The sequence below is a fragment of the Trachurus trachurus genome (assembly GCF_905171665.1).
Source record: "Trachurus trachurus genome assembly, chromosome: 5".
In the NCBI taxonomy this organism is placed as follows: domain Eukaryota; kingdom Metazoa; phylum Chordata; class Actinopteri; order Carangiformes; family Carangidae; genus Trachurus; species Trachurus trachurus.
This window is the reverse complement of record NC_139896.1, coordinates 21682766-21702432: the sequence shown is the minus strand read 5'-3', so window position 1 is coordinate 21702432 and position 19667 is coordinate 21682766. Positions and strand designations below refer to the sequence as shown.

At 42.0% G+C, this 19667-nt stretch overlaps 1 protein-coding gene across 1 annotated transcript in view; it reads left to right on the top strand.

Moving 5' to 3' along the window:
* Positions 1–16110: 16110 nt before the first annotated feature.
* The window catches only part of gdf5 (growth differentiation factor 5), a gene marked incomplete at both ends in the record, with an annotated part of 6327 nt that continues 2770 nt past the window's right edge, over positions 16111–19667 (top strand). Inside the window, one exon of the mRNA XM_083972465.1 lies at positions 16111–16996. Coding sequence (XP_083828591.1) covers positions 16111–16996 — 886 coding nt within the window. The remainder of the gene's footprint in view (positions 16997–19667) is intronic.

The following is a 19667-nucleotide window of genomic DNA, read 5'->3' as shown; positions in this document are numbered from 1 at the left end:
GGGACTTGGAATTGGTGACCCGCGACAAAAAGATCAATCAATGAGGTTGTGTGAGCTCAACATCACCCACAGGGCCAAAGAGGTCCGGGAGAAGTAAAAAATGTTTCTTTTCCATATTCCATTAGCAGAATTTGCATAATCTTCCAGGGACGTGGAAACACAGGTAACAATGAGCCAAAGGAACCTGTAGTGCCTGAACAAATGCACCATTAAAGCAGGAGTACCTGGTTGCACTTTATACTTGAACATAAGAGTTTAGCCGCAGTAAAAGAGCTTGGACCATTTTTTAAATTAATAGTTTACCAAAAGCAGTAATTAACTCTTAATTAACTGTCCAGCAATTAATCTTGTCATACTTTTTAACCCACTGTGTGCAACAACAGATCTGCAGTCAGAGCCTGAGTGTGACCACATGCAGCCGCTCCTGCGTAACTCAACCCCGAAGTTTGCCAGAACAGATCCATCATCATTTACATCCTGCTGAGCGCTGTTTGTCTCAGCAGCTCGCCGCCCGCTAAAGGTCAGAGCATAAGAGACTGTTTAGTGGCTCTGAGCTGCGCATGAAAGGCCAGCCTTCACAGCCTCAGCAGCAGCCGAGCGAGAGGCTGAGAGGAAATGAGCGTGAAATGAATGTCACATTGAAATCAAAGGCAGGGAAGATAAATGAGAGAGCTGGTTGGAAATCACCTGGACCGGGGGCGAGGGAGACACAGGGAGAGTGGTGGACGGATGGATGGATGGAGGGATGGAGGGAGGAGTAATTATTAGTGATTGAGCAGCTTCCCCCTCATGTGTTTCATTAGGAGTGGGCTGTTCACACACAATCTCCTCTCTGTTGGGCCGAGCCAGAGCCCGGCAACTTTGGTTTATTTGACCATCTGAAATCTTAACAGTTAATACCTGTATATTTCCAGCATAATATTGTCTCTGGCAGAGATCGCCAGAAAACGTATCCCCGTGAAAATAAACGGCCACATTCGCATGCCAGGTAATACAAGGACCATGTGCTGAAGAAGGAGGGGTTGGGGGGTGGGGGCGGGTGGAGAGGTCAGACAGGTGAGGTGAACATGGCTGCATCTGTGAGGACGACCAGGGTTACTGACTAAAACTAATGTCACAGATTAGATCGATATGTTTGTCAGGTCTGAAATTAAGGATGCTGAATGAGGCTCCTCCCACACACTAAGGAAATCTTCTTTTAAAGATGTTCAGAAATGGCCGTTTGTCCTGTTTGTCGCGCTGAGTTTTCACGAGTTTACCCGTGTAAGGAAAACGAATTTGATTGGTCGTTATCGAGCGGGCGGGATATTCAATGCTTGGGGCGAGACCGAGCTTGGTGTGTGTGTGTGTGTCTCACACGTTTGATTGACAGATGGCGAATCCAATATCAGTGGCTGATGAATAGTGTGCAGCGTGACGTATAATCCGTGCGCCTGCATTATCCAATGTGAAAAAGAAATACCACACTTTCATCCCGGATTTACTCGAAAATAGAATTTTGCGCAAAGTTTGGCCTACATCGTCTGATAGATGAGTTATTACACTAATGTTAAGACCCACAGTGGGCTCAAATTCAATTTTCTTTTCTATACAGCTTTAAAAGTCCAGACAAGCTTTGTTGCTCTGTATCTGAAATAATCTACATTTACACAAACGCACCTAAAAATGAATAGCTCAAGACAGCAAAGCCAAATGTAGCGTTAAAATGTAGAATTTAACTGCAAAAACAAAAATGTCAATCAAACTTGTTGTTTCACTACTGCATAAACTTTTTTGGCCCTCAACCCCATTTTTGACATCACAAATTTCTGGCGACCCTGCCATCATGTCACTGCGGCCATCAATCAAGATGAGCCAGCTCAGATATTTCTATATGCTGCATTTGAACTGGATTTATATTTGAGAAAGTGAAAGTATAGAATACAGTTGTTTAAGATTGAGTGTGGTGTTTTAATCATAACAATAATTCGTTTTTTAAAAAGAACCAGTAATTTTTTTTATCAATTACTAGACATTTCAGGCAACCCCATTTGAATTCCAGGTGACCCCACATGGGTCCCGACCCCAAGGTTGAAAAACACTGCTATACTGTCTGGGTAGAAGTGGACGATAAGGACATTTTTTCCTGTCCTAAAACACAACCCCAGGGTTTTCTAACTAAAATGGGTTCTAAAAAAAGTCTCAGCTTCAGAGGTCAGAAAACACCAGAAAAACTTGCATACAAATTAACATGGCAAAACCGACAGCGTGGACACGGTGAATATTTATACCTCCTTACAATTAGTAGCATGAATGTCCATGACCTGGACCAGGCTGGGCGGATTATGTTCAATACTTCTTGACTTAAGAAATAGCCAACTGAAGATAGCTACCAGATGCTAGTTATATTTACAGTACAGATATGAGTGGTATCAATCAAAATAGCTATTTCTTAGCACTTAGCTAGCTTTTAGGTTTATTTTCCAAAATGTCAAACTCTTCCTCTTAATGAAAAGCTCAGCATTTCTCCACACAGAAGCAGAAACAAAGTGTGTGTTTCACCTCGACGCTGTGACAGACCTGCTCTCACTTCTCCCCTGTGAAAACACAGAAACACCTGCGCACACGCTGCCATTTTTCATCATCATGTTACCGAGCTGTGCTGCCTGCAGTCATTTCCACAGCCACACGTTTCCACAGTGCGTCAAAGGAAAGGGCGGCCGTGGAAGGTGATAGGCCACAATCATCACCACCAGCATCGGCACCATCATCATCATCATAACACACACATACGGGGGCAATGTTTACACACACAGTTTATCGGGAGCCAGAGTGGGTTTTTCTTTTCCCCTGGGCAGGCAGCTTCAGGGAGGAGCAGAGGTAAAAGTCAACATTTCCAGGGTGATGGTAAATGACGGAGCTGCAGCCGCTCAAACCACAGGCACGTTAAGCAAACACCTGTGGCTCAGGTGGAAAAGCAAGGCCTCTCTGGCCAAGAGAAGGAGCCCTTTCTCTCAGGATCAACCCTCTCAGCATATGGCCACTTGACACTACTGCAGCTTAAGGGTGAAAGCCATAATTTTATTACAGCCTTTAATGAATGCCATCAGCCTTCTGATGTCGAAACCAAAATAAATGTAATGATTATTTTGGATTTATACTATACTATACATCCCCTCGATCTGATATTGTAGCTTTATGGTGCATCTTTTCATTTGTTTCCTTCTCAAAGTGTATCCCTCTGAATGTGTGACAAAACACATAAACCCATAACCTCTTTCTGATGTTCATCTATGGTCAAAACCGGAAGCCGGTTCTGCATTTCCGGTGGAATTGTACATTTCCATGGTTTTCAGTTGTTGTCATAGTTGCGGTAAACACATGGATCTATTAATGCTAAAAGTTGGTGTGATGATCCATGTGTTCTACAGATTTTCATTGAAAAAAAATCCATGCATTTACCGCGACTAACGGAAGTCATGGAAACGTAAACATAAAATTCCACCGGAAGAGCGAAACCGGCTTACGTTTTTGACGTTCGGAAAAAGGTGGTAGTCACCACCTAAAGAAACCACATTGGCAAACAAGAGCTCAGCAGCAGTAGACAGCATTGTTAAAACCTAGGATAAAACAATAGTAAATGAATAAAGTAGAAAAAAAGACAGTTTGCCGCCATGGATAGGCCGACAATCACCTGACAGAAAAGTACAGGAGTATAAAATAAAATATAAAGTGTCTAACACTATCAGGTGACGGTCACCTGACCAAGTACAGAAGTATAATCCATGCTCCATACATCTGGGAGCTTGCAGTGGAGAGGGTGAGCAGCTTTAAATACCTGGGCGTCCACATCAGTGCGGACCTCACCTGGATATTCAACACCACACAGTTGGACAAGAAGGCCCAACAATGGCTGTACTTTCTCAGGAGGCTGAGGAAGTTCTTCATGTCGCCCAAGCTTCTCTGCAACTTCTACAGCTGCACTGTTGAGAGCATATTGACCAGCTGCATCAATGTGTGGTACAGCAGCACTATTGCTATGGACCACAAACACCTGCAGAGCATCTACCACCACAGAGTCCTCGGAAGAGCTAATCCATTCTCAAAGACCCCACCCACCCTCAGCGTGGGCTGTTCACACTTAGGTACAGAAGTGTGAAATGCAGGACTTCCATCCTGACAACACTTTCTTTCCCTCTGCCATCAGAGTTTAGTTTAGTTTATTGTTTTATTGTACGTGGACAGTCCCAATTAATCAACTGCATTAAATACAGTAAAAAGGGCAGCTTTAGCCAGCATGGCTAATATCCTGCTGTAGTCCCCGGCCAGACTCCCAAACAGCTGATACCAGTTAATAACCACAGGCTACCTCATTAGTGCACTCTCTGTCTGCACATGTGCAATTGCACATTTCATTGCTGCAACTTAAAGGGACATTGTGTAACTTCTCCTATTATCTATTCATGAAAATCGATTATTTCGTTTAAAAGTCTGTTTTTCATTAATCAGTAATCACCCCCATCAACAAACTGAAGTGTTCCGGTAATCTCTGAATTTGCCGTTCATATCATTCATCAAGTGGGTAAGCTCGGTGCTGGCTGCCATGTCGTGTCGCCATGTTTTTACGTTCGTGGCAGCGTGACGGTAGCCTGATGCATCAGCCGCTTACTTCATTACATTTCATATAGCGTCTGAACACGAGCCATAGGGATTCGTTTGCTTCCGGGAGGCGGTTGCTTACATTTGCTTCAACTAATCGCTGCTGCTTGGTGGTCACGTGTGCTATACACCGGTTAAGCTCATAGGTTAATCTTGAGCGCTTGAGTTCAACGTCATCGCCTTCACTTACCCGTCTGTTCGCTGATTGGTGAGCAAACCGAAACGCATTGCTAGTTCCCTGACTACATGGTTGAGGCAAATTAAATTTGCCGGAACCAGTAGGCGGCGCTAGCCTGGCTAACGTGACGGTAGGAAACCACGGAAACTCACCGGAGACACCGGAGCTGTCGGCTCAGGTGGAGGTGGCGTCTGTGAAAAGTCACCGCGGTAACGCAGTGAGGAGGAATGGAGCGTTACACTGATGCTGCATTCACGTGCAGTCGGGCAGACGGCCGTCGGTAACAAACCAGATGTAATTTTAGTCACAGAAGTCCAGAGAAAGCCGGTAAAACGTGGGTCAGGTAAACAATACGACATCGCCATGACAACATATTGTCACGTATATTGTTTTGCCTCGTGCTGACGAACCACTTGTTTACATAGAGGCTTGTTTATGCCGTTACTGCAGCGGCTGTCGTCCATCTGCCGTCTGTCCAATTTCACGTGAATGCAGCATGAAAAACACGATTGAGTTGCTTGCAATATACAACCACAACGCTAGATGGGAGTAATTCCTACACAATGTACCTTTAACTTTTATTTGTGTTTGTCTATAATCTTGTATTTAAATGTATTTAAATGCTTCTTTTTGTATCTATTTTTATACTAAAATTCAAGAATTTCATTGTACAGGGAAACATTGCTTCCTATGTGCATACGATAATAAACACTTTGAATGCTTAATTTATAAGGCATTTCCTACACTTGTACTAATTTAGTAATAAATGTCTAAGTCTGGGATTTAAGCTCATCTATAATGTTTGCAGTGATTGTGTTTTTATCTTAATAAATTATGGATTTATAAATTAAGCATTATATCAATTACAAACCAATTATTTAGAAGATGTCTGTGGTTCATGATTAATTTAGGTACCACTTGCTTTACAAAACATCCATCAACACATTTTGTTAATCATTTTTCTCCATTTTATAAATGATCTCATGAACCACTGACGTCTCCCAAATAATTGGATTGTCATTCATATAATATTGATTTAAAAATGCTGAATCAATTGTTTATTAACTATGAAAATACAAAAAATGAATATTTAATGATGAACTTACTAGTGTGTAGTTAAGTGTTACCACATTCGTAAAAGAAGCTTAGTGAAATCAACTTGTTTGACAGACGTGTTCCAGGACACAGGTCAGTCATACTGTATATATAACCAACATATTGTTTCTTATAACAGCAATTAAACACACTGATGTGAATGCAGTGGGTCTTTGTTTCTCCCTCTGCGTTTTAACCCTCAATCTTTTTTTTTTCCTGCCCCTGAGTAACGTAGCACCCTGTGAGGGTCTCCACAAAAGGTTTACAGTTCACCCACCATGTCCAGACTTGTCACAGTTTCCATGTTTGGGTCACTCTCTCCTCTCTCTGTCTCTATGTCTCTCTGCCATGTCAGAGGATCCGTGGGCCCTGAGCGGCAGTCATTCTCCTGCCCCCTCTCCACCTCCTCCCCCACCTCCACTCCACCTCCAGGGAGAGTTTTCAGTGAGCAATGAAGAAACTAATAAACAGACTCGCGCAGTGATCCATGTCACATTGTTTGGCCCACCTGCAACCTGTAAACTCCTCACCAAGGACTGGATGTTCTCAATTTGTTCCATGAGGAGGCCCTGGCTTATATTAGCCTAAAGGGGGCACTGGAAGAGCATCTGGTCTGAGTGGCATTCAGTTTCAAGTCAATTACAGAGCTCCAGAAACCACAAGACGGGGAGCAGAGCCTCCGTCAGGGAGCAGGGCACATCAGGGCATGATGAAGGATTAAGTGCTGCAGTGAAAAGCAAAAGGAGTCTTGATGGAGTCATTTCCAAGAAGCCGAGGTAAAAGGTTCTTTTTTAAATAAATGGAAATGAAAACAAACATCTGATAACAAGAAGAAAAACGTGTGAAGAAGAAGAGCATTGAGTTTAACACAAGAGGAAGTATTCAGACCCTCTACTGAAGTTTAAGTAGCAACATAACACTACTACAGCACATGTAAAAGTAATGCATTTAAATCCTTCCTCAGTACAAGCACAGAAGTATTAGCAACAAAACGTATAAAAAGTAAAGGTGCGTCCAATATTGTATAAGATCAGTTGCCACTTGATTTGATTTTAGATTTTACTTTTTATTTTAATTTACTTACAGTTATTCAGTTTTGTCCAGTTGTTTCAAACCTTGGGGTCAGATCAGAGGGGTCAAGGGTCACGGGAAAAATGTAAAGTGGCTTCAGGTGATTCATATGAGAGGAATGACAAAACAAAAATGTTTTGATAACTCTAATAGTAGATAATAATGTGTTTTTGGACTTGTCCTTAAAGTTTCTGCTTTTGGGGTGTAATATTAGATTAAAAATGTTCTTTCGGCGTTAAACAGTCGAGATGAAGCCATGGGAGACGTTCAGAGGGGAAATGTCTCTGTGGTAGAGCTGCTAACAATCCACAGACTCTGTTTTGTAAGAGGTGAACAATGTGCTGTGTTTTATAAGCTTCTCATTTTTTTTTTTAAATTAATATAAAATATTATTGCAAAGTAGCTAAGCTTTTTTGGCTATATAAGAAGTCCGACCTAGCCCATGCCATGCTACATGATTGACAGTGAACTGTAAACAGTACAGGGTTGCTACTATATTTAAATCATTTATAAATATAACTGATTCCTATGAACAATGGATTATAAGTGATAAGACTTAATTTTCTATGAATGTACCTTTTTGTTTATGGTTAACTTACGTATTGTTTATTTCAGCCCAGTCATTGTAAAATGGTCAAAATAATAAGAATTTAGGAAATAGAAAGTACAATATTTTTGTCTGTTATGTGTAACACTGAGTTGTAAACACAAAGCAGAAGATTAAGTTATTTTTCTGAACAGGGAATACCTTTATATGAATTTAATGTTCTCATATTTTGAGGAAACACAAGGATTACCATCTCAGTTTATTTACAGTATGCTAATAAACAAAGTATGACAGGGATTCAAACCTGTAGTTCATTGTTTATTGTTTATGTGATGGATTCAACCACCTGGTGACACACTGTCACGCAGCGCACACACACCCACATCCTGACGTACTAATCCCCCCCTTCCTTTTGATCAAAGCGAGAAGTTTAACCGTGTGACGCCTGGTGAACATGCACAGGATTACATTTACACAAACACACACGCATGCATGCGTGCGCACACACTGAGTCCTAACTCGGAGCAGATGAAGTCGGGGCAGTGAAGTAACCAGGGACTATTATTATTCTGGTCCTAAAGGGACATTTCACCAAAACAAGCTGTAAACGAGCTGTAAACAAGGAAATCTGTCAGAAACTTTCTTAAGGCGGCACAGAGAAGAAACACATGAAAGGCTTTATTTGTTTCTTGAAGAAAGTGAATCGTTCAGCCAATGATGACAGCAACATGAAGAGTGAGAATCACCAAAGACATTAATATCCCTCATCTGGAATCCATGAGTGTCTGAACCGGATTTCATAGCAACCCGACCAGTAGTTGTTGGGATATTTCTACTAAAAACCACAAATGTCGACCTCGTGGTGGCACCGGATCGCCAGAGACATTAACAATCCTCGTCTGGGAACCAGTGTCAGGCCTGAAGATCTCATTGGCACTCACTGAGGGGGTGTCAACACTTTTTATAGGCACTGTATATATGTGAAGGCAGCTCCTGTGTCGGAGGTAAACATTAAGGACACACCGGATGCAGACATATGCACTCCAATGATTTCAGTGTAGAAAATGTTGAGCACAGCAGATTGTGAGGCCAGCTGTCTACAAAGAAGAGGAAGAAGAAGAAAGGTTTGGAGGAAATGTGGTTTCCCTTATGCGGCTCTGGCTCGTGTGGCATGCAGGAGCCGGGAAACATTACCTTTGGGTCACAGGACCATGAGTTCAGAAATATTTCTGACTGATAACTTGTTGACATTTTTGGAGCTAGAGACATGCAACAAAGGATCTCGGGTGGGCCAGAGTCAAACCCGGGACATCAAGAACACATGACGGCGGTCAGATGCAGCCAACTGACAAACAACCGTCTCTCAACACGTACAGCTGCTTTAGAGGCAAAGATGGTTCCTGAGTTTAACCTTAATGGGACAAACATTTCACTCCAGTTAATGTCAACAGCGCATTTAGAAAAAATTAGCATGACACAGTTGTCAACAATCTGTCATGAATCATAACTTTCAGCGCAAAAGAGCTTCACATTATTACAATATGTGAGAGTCAGAGTCCAGACACACAGGGCAGGGAAGCTCCATCGGTCTCCTCGTGCAAATGTATGATGGTTATTTATGAAATTTACATGGCGCACAGGAGGATGTGTTTTTTCTATCAAAGGTTAGACATAAACAAAAGGAAAATAAGTTAATTGATTAAGGAGGAGCTAGGGAGATCAGACAAACTAGGGCTGGTGCCGAACCCGAAAATAACGAGGATAAACAGAAATAGACATATTACTAAACAAAATTGAACATGCGTATGAAAAGGTTAGGAAAATCAATAAAATATTCTTTAAACGGGTAAGGGGTTAAATTTAGGTAAGGGATAGGTAACATTAGATGTGTCATCAAATGCACAGGCAAGTAGAAACAGAACTTAGGAAAGGACACAACTTAGGAAAGGTGTTTGCTGAGAAGATTCTGGGTTTGTATGTGGAAAAATATAAATTTCACATCTGAGATCACACCCTTAGGTAAGTAAATCTTTATTGAAAAAAGCAGGGAGATGTATAATGTATAATATAAGTAGTATACTACATTTATAAGTAACTATTAGTTTATATAAATTATAGTATTATGCAATTGTATCATTTAAACTATTTTCATTCTGTCTCCATAGGCTAAATAGGATTACAATATCAAAATTAATGACCTTATCTCCCTTTAAAGTGAGATATCAGACTATAGGCCTTTAATTAAGAGTCTGAAGTTAGACATAGGTCTTTATTTTGATTTAAATCAACTCTTCTTGTTTGGTTATAGCTCCCATGCCAAAATCAAGATAAGAAAATAAAACAAACTGAAATTAAACAAAGAAGGCTCATGGATGTAACATTGTATTTAGAAAAATAAAGAAAAAGGGTTAGATTACTGGTTGTGATTTTAAAACAATAAACAGTACAAGAACGGATCAATTTAAAGTTTATTCAATTCCAACCCTACAGTATTGTCAAAAAAGACAAAGTAAATAAAAAAAATGTGAAATTTGAAATACAAAAACTAAAAGAAAATACGACTTAAACTAAAAAGACAAAGAAAAACAAAAAGTCATATCAGGTTGAAAATATCAAACTTAATGTCCAAAAATATTAAGGAAAGATTAAAGAGCAGGGAGTGACTTATTAGTGAGTAACTGAGGAACTTTTACTTATTTATTTTGAACACATTAGGGAAGCAAGACAAATAACATTTTGTAAAATTAATATGGAACAATGTTTGTGGAAGGTCATTATGGTTTTTGTTTGCAAAATACCCATCTTACCTGGAATCCTTAGTCACACTCCCAAAGTAACATCAATTGCCCATTTCCCTCATGCTTACTGTATATCAGACAGTTTGAACTACATTTCATGCTCAGACCATTCTCTAGATATACAGTACCTTTTGTGTTTACATTACTTTCACTTTGTTTAAGTAACTGCAGAATTTAAGTAAAATATACTCACACTGTACAATCTTAGAAAGGAACATAACGTGTTTTACAACATTGTATTTATGGTCAAATCTGATTACAGTCAGTCTTTGCTTTAATCAGGTTGAGCTGCACTGAAGCTAAAACATAAGTGGTAAAAACATTTAACAGATTTTATGACAACAATACTATTTTAGCTATCATAAGCTATTGGTAGCAATTAAAAATGTTATGCATTAGCCCAATGCCTAACACTGAAAGAGGCCACATCTACAATTCTCCATATATTCAGTTGTTAATGATGTTAACAGGTGAGTTCTTTAAACAGTCATGGCACCAGGCTGTAAACATATCTGCTGTTAAGTTGAACGTTTTAACTTTGGAGTCTGTCGGGACTGACTCACTATTGAAAACAAACTCTAGTGGTCATTAAATGAACTGCAGCTTTTAGCACTTGAGGTTGCCTCCTTGTCAACACGTTGACACGCTGATGGCATGATCCCAACACACACTGATCTCTAGTTGTTCTGGCTCAGTCAACACTACTTCTGCCTCTAAAACTCATCTGATCACCTGGATATTGATCATAGAGATATTGAGGAAGCAACTTTTTTTTTCTCTGTTGAGAAGGCAACTCAAAAGTCAATGGAAAGACAGGGGTGAACTGACCTTCAGATGTTGTGAATGATATTGTTTTTTGAACAAATATCTCTTATATGAGGCTGTTGTTAATTGTTTTATTGTTTTTTTTAATTTTGTTGTTCTTGCATACATGGAGTTTTATTTTAAACATCCTATCCTCTGCCTCCTGGCCGCCGGGTTTCGCCACGCGGCGACGATAATAACTCAGTGAGGCACATGGTGTGTGTAGGCTGCACTGCTGATATTTAGACAGACAGGGGTGAGTGATGCTGCTCAACCACACAGCGAGACAGCGTCTGCCATGAGGTTAGACCAATAAAATAAAGAGTAAATTTGTTAGCAGCCACCCTCCCTCCACCACTGTGAGCCTGCGCCAGGAGACACGTCCTGTTGTCACCGGGACACGGTGGAAATCTGCTGCTGTGTTTATAAAACATCATCGTCTGGAGTAAAAAAAAAAGTTTGTTTTGATGGCAGGAAATATAGAATATTCATAGTTTGACCGGACACATGTGTCAGTGGGCCGATACTGGAAACATTCGTCACACTGTCCACTGATATAATGGAGCTTCCACTGGGACTCAGAACGACCAAAATAGACACGTTGAACAGGTGTTTGCTTCCATGTTTCCGTTGCAGGTACCTGGATCGGTCGAGCTGCACTTGGTCTCTGTTTCTGTGCACGTAGCTGCTGTGGGTCATAACATGGGTCCCAAAGAATAAATTAAGCTCAATGTTAGCCTTACCCTAATTCCCACAACTAAAAGTCAGTGGGAGTCTTTAATTCAATTTTGGTTTATTTGTATAACGCTTACATATACATTATACATTATCTCAAGGCTGTTTAAGGGGTTAGGTGAAGACCCAAGCCATTTAACCAACCAATATCCAAATACAGGATGACTCAGGACTAGAATTTGTTTCAAAGCTTTAATGGCAGTTTGCATGATTAAAGCAGAAGTAAGCGATCCGGTCGTTTTTTCACTTTTTGTCAGCCGATGGAGTTAGCAGTCCCCGCCCTCGTCATGGATCTATTGGTCCTCGTCCCTACGTCACCACATTAGGTAAAGGTTGTAGGATACAAGGAAAGTTTTCTCCTCGGCTTACAGCAGAGCAGAGTGACTGACAGACCCGTGTTTCGGACCAAACACTCTATGTAAGTGATTGCCGTCGGAAGATATAACTATTTAAGACTTATATTAACACAAATATTCCGCTTACTTCTGCTTTAAAGGCAGTACAGGAGTGTAGGCAAAGAGAAAAGAGCCCAGCAACACAGTCTCCAAAATGATGGACACCTACCAGATGAGGAGCAGGAGAGGAGCAGGCAAGAAGGGGAGGTCAGATTAAGAAGGTATTTGTTCTCAGAACTTGCAGAACTTGCAGCTTGTAGTTTTATGTAGCTCTGACTTTTTCTTATGAAGGTGGTGATGCTTTGCAAAAGGAAGTATCAACTGTGAAGGTGATGAATCTATGAAAGGTCAACTTCACTGTGACATCAATATATCTAATATACCTATCTATGGGGCAGCTGGGAAATAGTGGGCGATAGTGGGCACCGCCCTGAGCCATGCACAAAAAGAGTTTATTATGCTGGTCCAAGTCTGAATATTACCGCCAATCAGCAGCATGAAAGTCAAAGGTATCTACAAAGGTGGGGGAAAACCTACAACCATGGATTTTCATGGAGCTGATATGAGTGGAAAATGTCAACGTAGCTAGCAGGATGCAAAGTAGTTAACGCAGTGTTCTGCTACCCCTGCATTCTGATTCACCCCGACGAAAACACGGACCCATAGGTGCCCGTCCGACATGCACCATCTCTCAGGGAAGGTGAGAAAACATGAAAACATCAAAGATGCATTCTGTTAGTTTTTCACTACATTTATCTGGACCCATTATATTCGCAAGGAAACTGTATGAGTTTACGTGAATAAACAAAACACAAACTTTGGAACTTTGAGACAGTAGATAGATGATGGTCACATTCATACCAACACCAGCAGAATATTTTTACAGTTGTTTCCTCAACCATGATGAATATACATGTGTGTATACATATACGTACGTATATAGAAAGGATCTCTTTCTAATCTATCCAATAATTCATTCTTTTATCAATCTATCTATGATCTATCTATGACTTCAGGAGCTGGTGCTGATGCTAAAATACCAACTCATGTCTGAGTGAGGACTGATTCCTGCAGCTCTAGCCGTTTGCTTTTGGAGCTGTAAACTTCAAAATCAAAGACAGTTGATGTTTTGACTTGTGGTTCAAAATGTGTTTTTAGTCGCAATTATCTGCATATAAAGTCAGTGTGGTGAGAGAGAAACAACAGCCGACTGTGTTAATGCCGCCGAGATGTTTTACACCGAGGTTTAATTTACAATTAAAGCAAACACGAAGCCGTCACTGAGCCTCGGCCCAGTCGCCGCCGCTCACATCCCTCTGCCGTTTAGTCGAACTGACTGGATCAGGTTGATTTTATGTGTGATCTGTGACAGCCTCATATTATCCAATCACTTCTGTTCATCCATCACAGCCTCATACTGAGCCGAGGGCCGAGATCCAGAGCGAGGGAGAGAGAGGCAAAGAGGGAAAGAGAAACACTGTGCACCAGAACACCAGCTCCTGTTACAAACCACCAGAGACCCCCAAGCCGCTGCCAAGGTATCCAGGTTTGAACCCGAGCTTTCTGGCTGCTAATTATTCCTCGAGCTTGGTCTAAACTAAATTTATGACACTGTGCTGGCGCTCCTCGTGGCATCATAAATTAAACTGGCAAAGAGTTTCAGAATCAAAACCAAGCCCCCACCCCCCAAACATCCTTTAGCGGAGGAAGGAAAATTAAAGTAGAGAATGTTAATGTGGATGTTCACAAGGCCATGTTTGAAAATGTGACCCTGTGACCTCTTTTAGCACTGATTCTTTATTTTTTCAATATCAGTATCAGTATTCAATATCAGACATTTTGTTTTAGTAACGTTCAAGCCCAGCAGCTAGAGTCTTGCCTCCCTCACCTGATGTCCATATTGAAAACACAACAAGGATGGAGGCTACACTGCTAAATCAAGAGTGTGACAGTAGGAAGCATCAGTTGCCGTTGCAACTTCAGTGTCAATGACAGTGTTGATATTTTCTTAATAATGGAAACAGTCGAAAAAGGGGCAAAAACAATAAAAGAAAGATTTCCTCCGGAAATGTGGTTAACTGGATACTAAACATTAAGAGCAAATGTTAAGCAACATTAGAATTTGTGTTTAGAGTATAGCCTAAATCACAGGTTGACAAAGAGATAATAAGACAACAACACAATGCAATTTGGACAAAGGTGGTAAGGTGACAGGTTTTTGATTGTGGGGAATCTCCTTTTTTGGTAAATATGTCAGCTGTGGGGCGTGGCTTAGATATTCACCATTTAGGGACAGATTATAAAACAAGACACAGTTTTCCACTTTGTGGGGCTGCTCTCAGTTACAGTGGTACTTGTAGCTAAATGTTCACATGCTCGCAATGACAATGCTAACATGCCAATATTTAGCACACAAGGATGCAGGTTAATTTTTGTCGTTTTTTTGTGTGCTTCATAGTTCACCTGAGAGTCTCACCTGTGTGTCTGAGACACCAGAGTTACAACATCCAACTGATGCTGATGTCATTAGTTTTGCCAGTAGATAAAAAGCCTGAGGATCATCCGTCCCATCAGTGAGTTTCATTATCTGGGACCATGAATGTTTGAACAGAATCAACATAAATGACGATTCAACCAAACCTTCAGTTTAATACAGCTTTTATAACATGAAGCTTTGGGTTGAATCTGATAAGGGATTTCTACTGTGAACTCAAGAGATTTAATGATTTTATTTAAAGGAACATCTGGATCTTCATCCTGAAGGAATGAGGAATTCGGGTCGAACTTCGGGTAGATAGATATTTATATCTAAACACCTATGTCTCCTGTATAATTTATTTGTGTTTTGAAATTACTTTTTGTTTGTTACGTTTTTTTCACCAATCCAGTATAAAAAGCAGACATAACGCATCTACTTTAATTCTCTATTCATTCCTGTTATTTAACCTTTTCAATTGAGCATATTGCTGTGTCCCTGACTTCACCTGACTCATCTTGATCTTTTTATTTACACAAAGTGGAAGAAAAAAAACGACTCACTTAAAATGACAGACAGCAGTTTTTCTTTGCTCTCTCTCACTCTCTCATTCTTTCTTGGGGGGTGAGGTGGGGGGGTTGTGCCATTTAGTCTTAGTGCTTTGGTGAGTCATCGGTGGAAAGAGGGGAGGAAGATTTGAGAAGAAATATTGCTGTTAAATGACTTTGGACAGCATGACATCACGGGGTAATTAAAACGGCTTTCTGGAATTCCGTTTCCAATTCCTGCGCTTCAGGTTTGTTGGAGGATTTTTTCGCGCACCTGCAGGTTGGTGTGTGAGTGAAATATTTTCACTGGACGGAGTTCAAACTTTGAGGGGAAAGAGAAAAAAAAACGGAGGCAGCGGCATTACGCCATTCTTGCCTCTCTTGGAAAAAAAAGTGGGATTTAAAGAAGTTTCTTACAAGATATCCAGCAGAATGAGCCGCGCTGGGTTTAACGCGAGTCCGCTCAGTCCTCCAGGATTTCTGCACTCTCTCTCGCAGGCGGGATCTCTGCAGCACTATGGTTCTTACACATGACGGATGGGAGAATGAGGCTTTGCAGGATTTGTTTCTTCAGCTAATAAAACCCAGTTCTGGTCCACATCTTTGCTTTTATAGCCTCGCATATGTCCACAGTTCATTTTGGATGGGAAAGGCACTTTTTATTCATCCCCCCTCTGACAGAGCGGAGAGGAAGCTCAGAGGATGAAGGACTGGGACCGAACCGGACCGCTCCCACTTCTCTTTTCCACCGGACAGGTCCAGTAATTCCGAATTGACCGAGGTTTACTACGATGTCGGCCTGGCCAAAGGCAAAAGGGCTTTAGGATGAAAGTCGTGAAGCGTCTTTGTCTTCTGTTGAGCTGCTGGACTCTCATTTACCTGCGCCCCGTCCTCGGTTCTCTCAGCCGGACCAGACCGAGCGAGTATCAGCACCACCGGCTCGGAGAGACAGGCGGCAGGGACGCGGAACAAGCTCAGGGAAGAACCGGTGGAGGAATCGGCGGAGCCACGTTCACGGCGGGCAGACAGCCAGTGACCGGGACTGGGACGTGGAAACCATCACCGGTGAGTCCGGCGAGGATCACGCGTATACGCGCAGTGCCGCCGCTAATCAAGGGCGAGGCGGCCGTTGTGAAAAGCACAGCTACTGCGGTGGAATCTGCGTCCTCATCCTCGGCACAGCGCAAGGCGGCCGTGCCGGTGAACCGTGCACAGCTGCAGCAGCAGCAGCAGCACCGGGACAGGGTGGTCAGTTTAGGGCGCAAAGAGGCTGTGCGCTCCTGGATGCCCGTCGGGGACGCTCATATTAAAGCGCACGCTCCCGCGGCTTTTAGCGCACATGCGGCTGGAAAAGGAGTCAGGACTTTGGCTGCTGCAGGCGGAGGCGGAGGCGGTGGCGGTAGCTCACTGGGGAGAAACTTTGGGAAAGTTGCTGCAAGAGCAGCAGCGGCAGCAGCAGGAGCTCCGGAGCGCAGAGCCACGTTTGTGCAGAAGCAGCAGCAGAACGCGGCTCCGGTGGCGCAGCGGGGATCCAGCTACAAGGCCCTGAAAGTGAGCGAGCGGGAGGCGCATCACAAGCAGCCGCTGGTGATTCCCCATGATTACATGCTGTCGCTGTACTGGTCTCTGTCCACCGGGGACCTGAACAGCAGCGCGCTGCATGAAGCGGGTCTGGCCAACACCATCACCAGCTTCGTAGATAAAGGACAAGGTAAACGAGCTCTATCATCAGTTCTCTCACTTTCTGATACTGTTTCAGTTTTTGATTCACAGCTTTATGGAGTTTGACGTAATGTCTTTCAAGTTGTGAGTGTGTTGAACAAAAGGGTCAGGGGGGGAAATCTTTCAACTCAAACTTATTTTGTTGAATTTAACTTACAGATTGGATCTTTTAAATCATGAATTTACTTTTGAAATGTTAGTTTTTGGCACAAAATCCTGATTAATGGACTTTCTGTTGTCAATCATCTCCATCACCTCAGCCCCATGAGTAAATCTAGCGTGAGAGAGAGATATGTGGAGAAGTGTTGTAAGTGCAGGACTGTATCTGTATAATCAGTTCTGATCATTGATACGAATCAGCGCAGGCGAACTGTGGGGCTTTCACTGAGTGATTAGTCAGGAAAAAACACTCACACAGGAGCAGCAGCAGCAGGATCCAGGGGAGGCTCAGTGGAGAGAGCTGAGACATGTGGCTGAGGAGAGAAGACAGAGTGTGGAGTGAGGGCTGGGAGATGTGAGGCAGAGGAGTGGAGGTCAAACACCAGTCTGGAGGTTCCTGGAGGGGGGAACACTGTAAATTGTCCACATGTACATGCACACAACTGTTCATGGGCCTGTGAGGTAAAAGCAGTTAAGAGAGCAAGAGAGAGAGAGCATCTGGAGGGGAGTCAGGAGGGTCAGCCACTCGCACTCAGAGGGAATGATGGGAAAAGAGATGACTCTGTTACTCATAACTTCTCTGGAACTGACTTCAAAGCTGCAGGAAGCTGCTGCGAGATCCAGAGTGAACTATCACACATGTAAATGTCACCGGCATGTGGAGCTGCTCAGTGTGTTTGTTTGGTTTAGTTAGGTGCTCAGCCTAATGGTGTGAAGTTAGCTTAGCTTAGCCTAGCACAAAGACCGGAAACCGTCTCCTTCCACTCTTCTTCTGTGTTGATACACAAAAAGATAATCTCAGTGTAGTTTCACATCTCTCTCAGTTTCTCTCTCATGCTCTATAGTTGCAACAGCTCTTTGTCAGCCAATCAGAGGAGAGGAGGCTCTGAATTAGCTGACTGTTCTCTGATCCAATGAAAATAGAGCAGATATCAGGTAATACGCTCAGAGAAACCAAACCCTGCAAAAGTTGGACGGTGGGTTGGGCTTAGTGACTGCTTTGTTGTGACATCACAAAGTCACAGAAGTCCTGACAGCTGGTTTCAAAGCTCAGGTTTTCAGTACAGGCTGTTTGCATTTCTCTGTGGACTGAGGCTATAGTTTCCCAGCATTGAAACTAGACCTGGTTTGTAATAACAACACACACGGGCATCTACCTTTTTACTGTACCGAGTTTTATAAACATCTACCATTATACTGTATGGACCTTTAATATAAACACATCTACTTCTATATGAGACCTTTAACCTAAATAAAGTGGTGATCTTACGTTACTTAACTTAAATCAGCCTGAATAATTGGGCCTTGTGAATGGTCATGGTTTTTCAAGAGCTTATAGATTATTTCCTACCGTGCAATGAACAATCTGCAAGAACAGTTGGATCATGTTTGGTTATTCTATACAACAGATTTCTATATTTGTGTTTGTTTCCCTGGACACCATCTTTGTTCTGATCTTTCCTGATGTCTAAATAAAGAGGACATTTATTCTGATGCTCCACAACTTGCATGTAGATATGTATCATACTTATTCATGCACTATGTGTGTGTGCTGTTGTATTTTAGTGTCTGTAAGTGTGTTTGTGTGTGTCTCAAGCCATCTGGTTATTCACTGGCTGCTCCCAGTGATATACGGCCTCAGGAGGGTAAATAAACACTCCTCACATCCACAAGTAGGGTGGCCTCTCCTGTCTCGTGTTATCTTTACGGTGTAAAACTGTTTAAAACAATGTTTTAATGAGCACAGTTGAATGTTTGTGGCCCCCGCTAAAGGTTTACATTTCAAGCACTTAATGTACTTTTAATTTGGGCTTTATTTGCTTAGCGTGTCCTCAGCAAATCACCATTGACCCCCTGTGCATGCTGAGGAGCAGGGAGGAGGTGTGACTGATGGCCTGACACATCTCCTCCCACCTCCTCACTCACTCGTTCACTCTCACTTCCCTGTTTTCTTTCTTTACATCTTCTCTCATTTGCCACGTTGCTTAAATATCTTAATGCCACAATCATGTTGTCACATTAACACATGAAAAACAAGTGGTTTGTTTCTGTATATTTCCACCCTTAAATGGTGCTTCTACAAATACATTTTACTGGTTCGTCTTGAAAACAGTCAAAGAAGATTAACCTCATAATGTGACATCATCACACTGTTGCACAAAACACAGAATTTACTCAAAGTCTAAGTAACAGTTCTCTTTAAAGTCTTCTTTGCTTTCCATATGGTATAAAATGAAGTTGGTTTTCTTATGACAAATCCCTAAAAGTCAGTTTAACTCTAGCACAAAAGGCCTTAGTGACCAAAGTAAGGGGAAACAAGTGAAGGTGCCTCTGACTCCATCTTAACTGCAACATGAGCAAGTTTATGTGATTAATGAAGGAAGCAAACACATTTTGAGAAGAGTTAAACATCCAAGAAAAACACTTCACATTGAGGAATTGATTGCAGATTTCAGGTTTGAGATTATGATTTGTCAGACTATCTACTGTAGGCCTTAAGC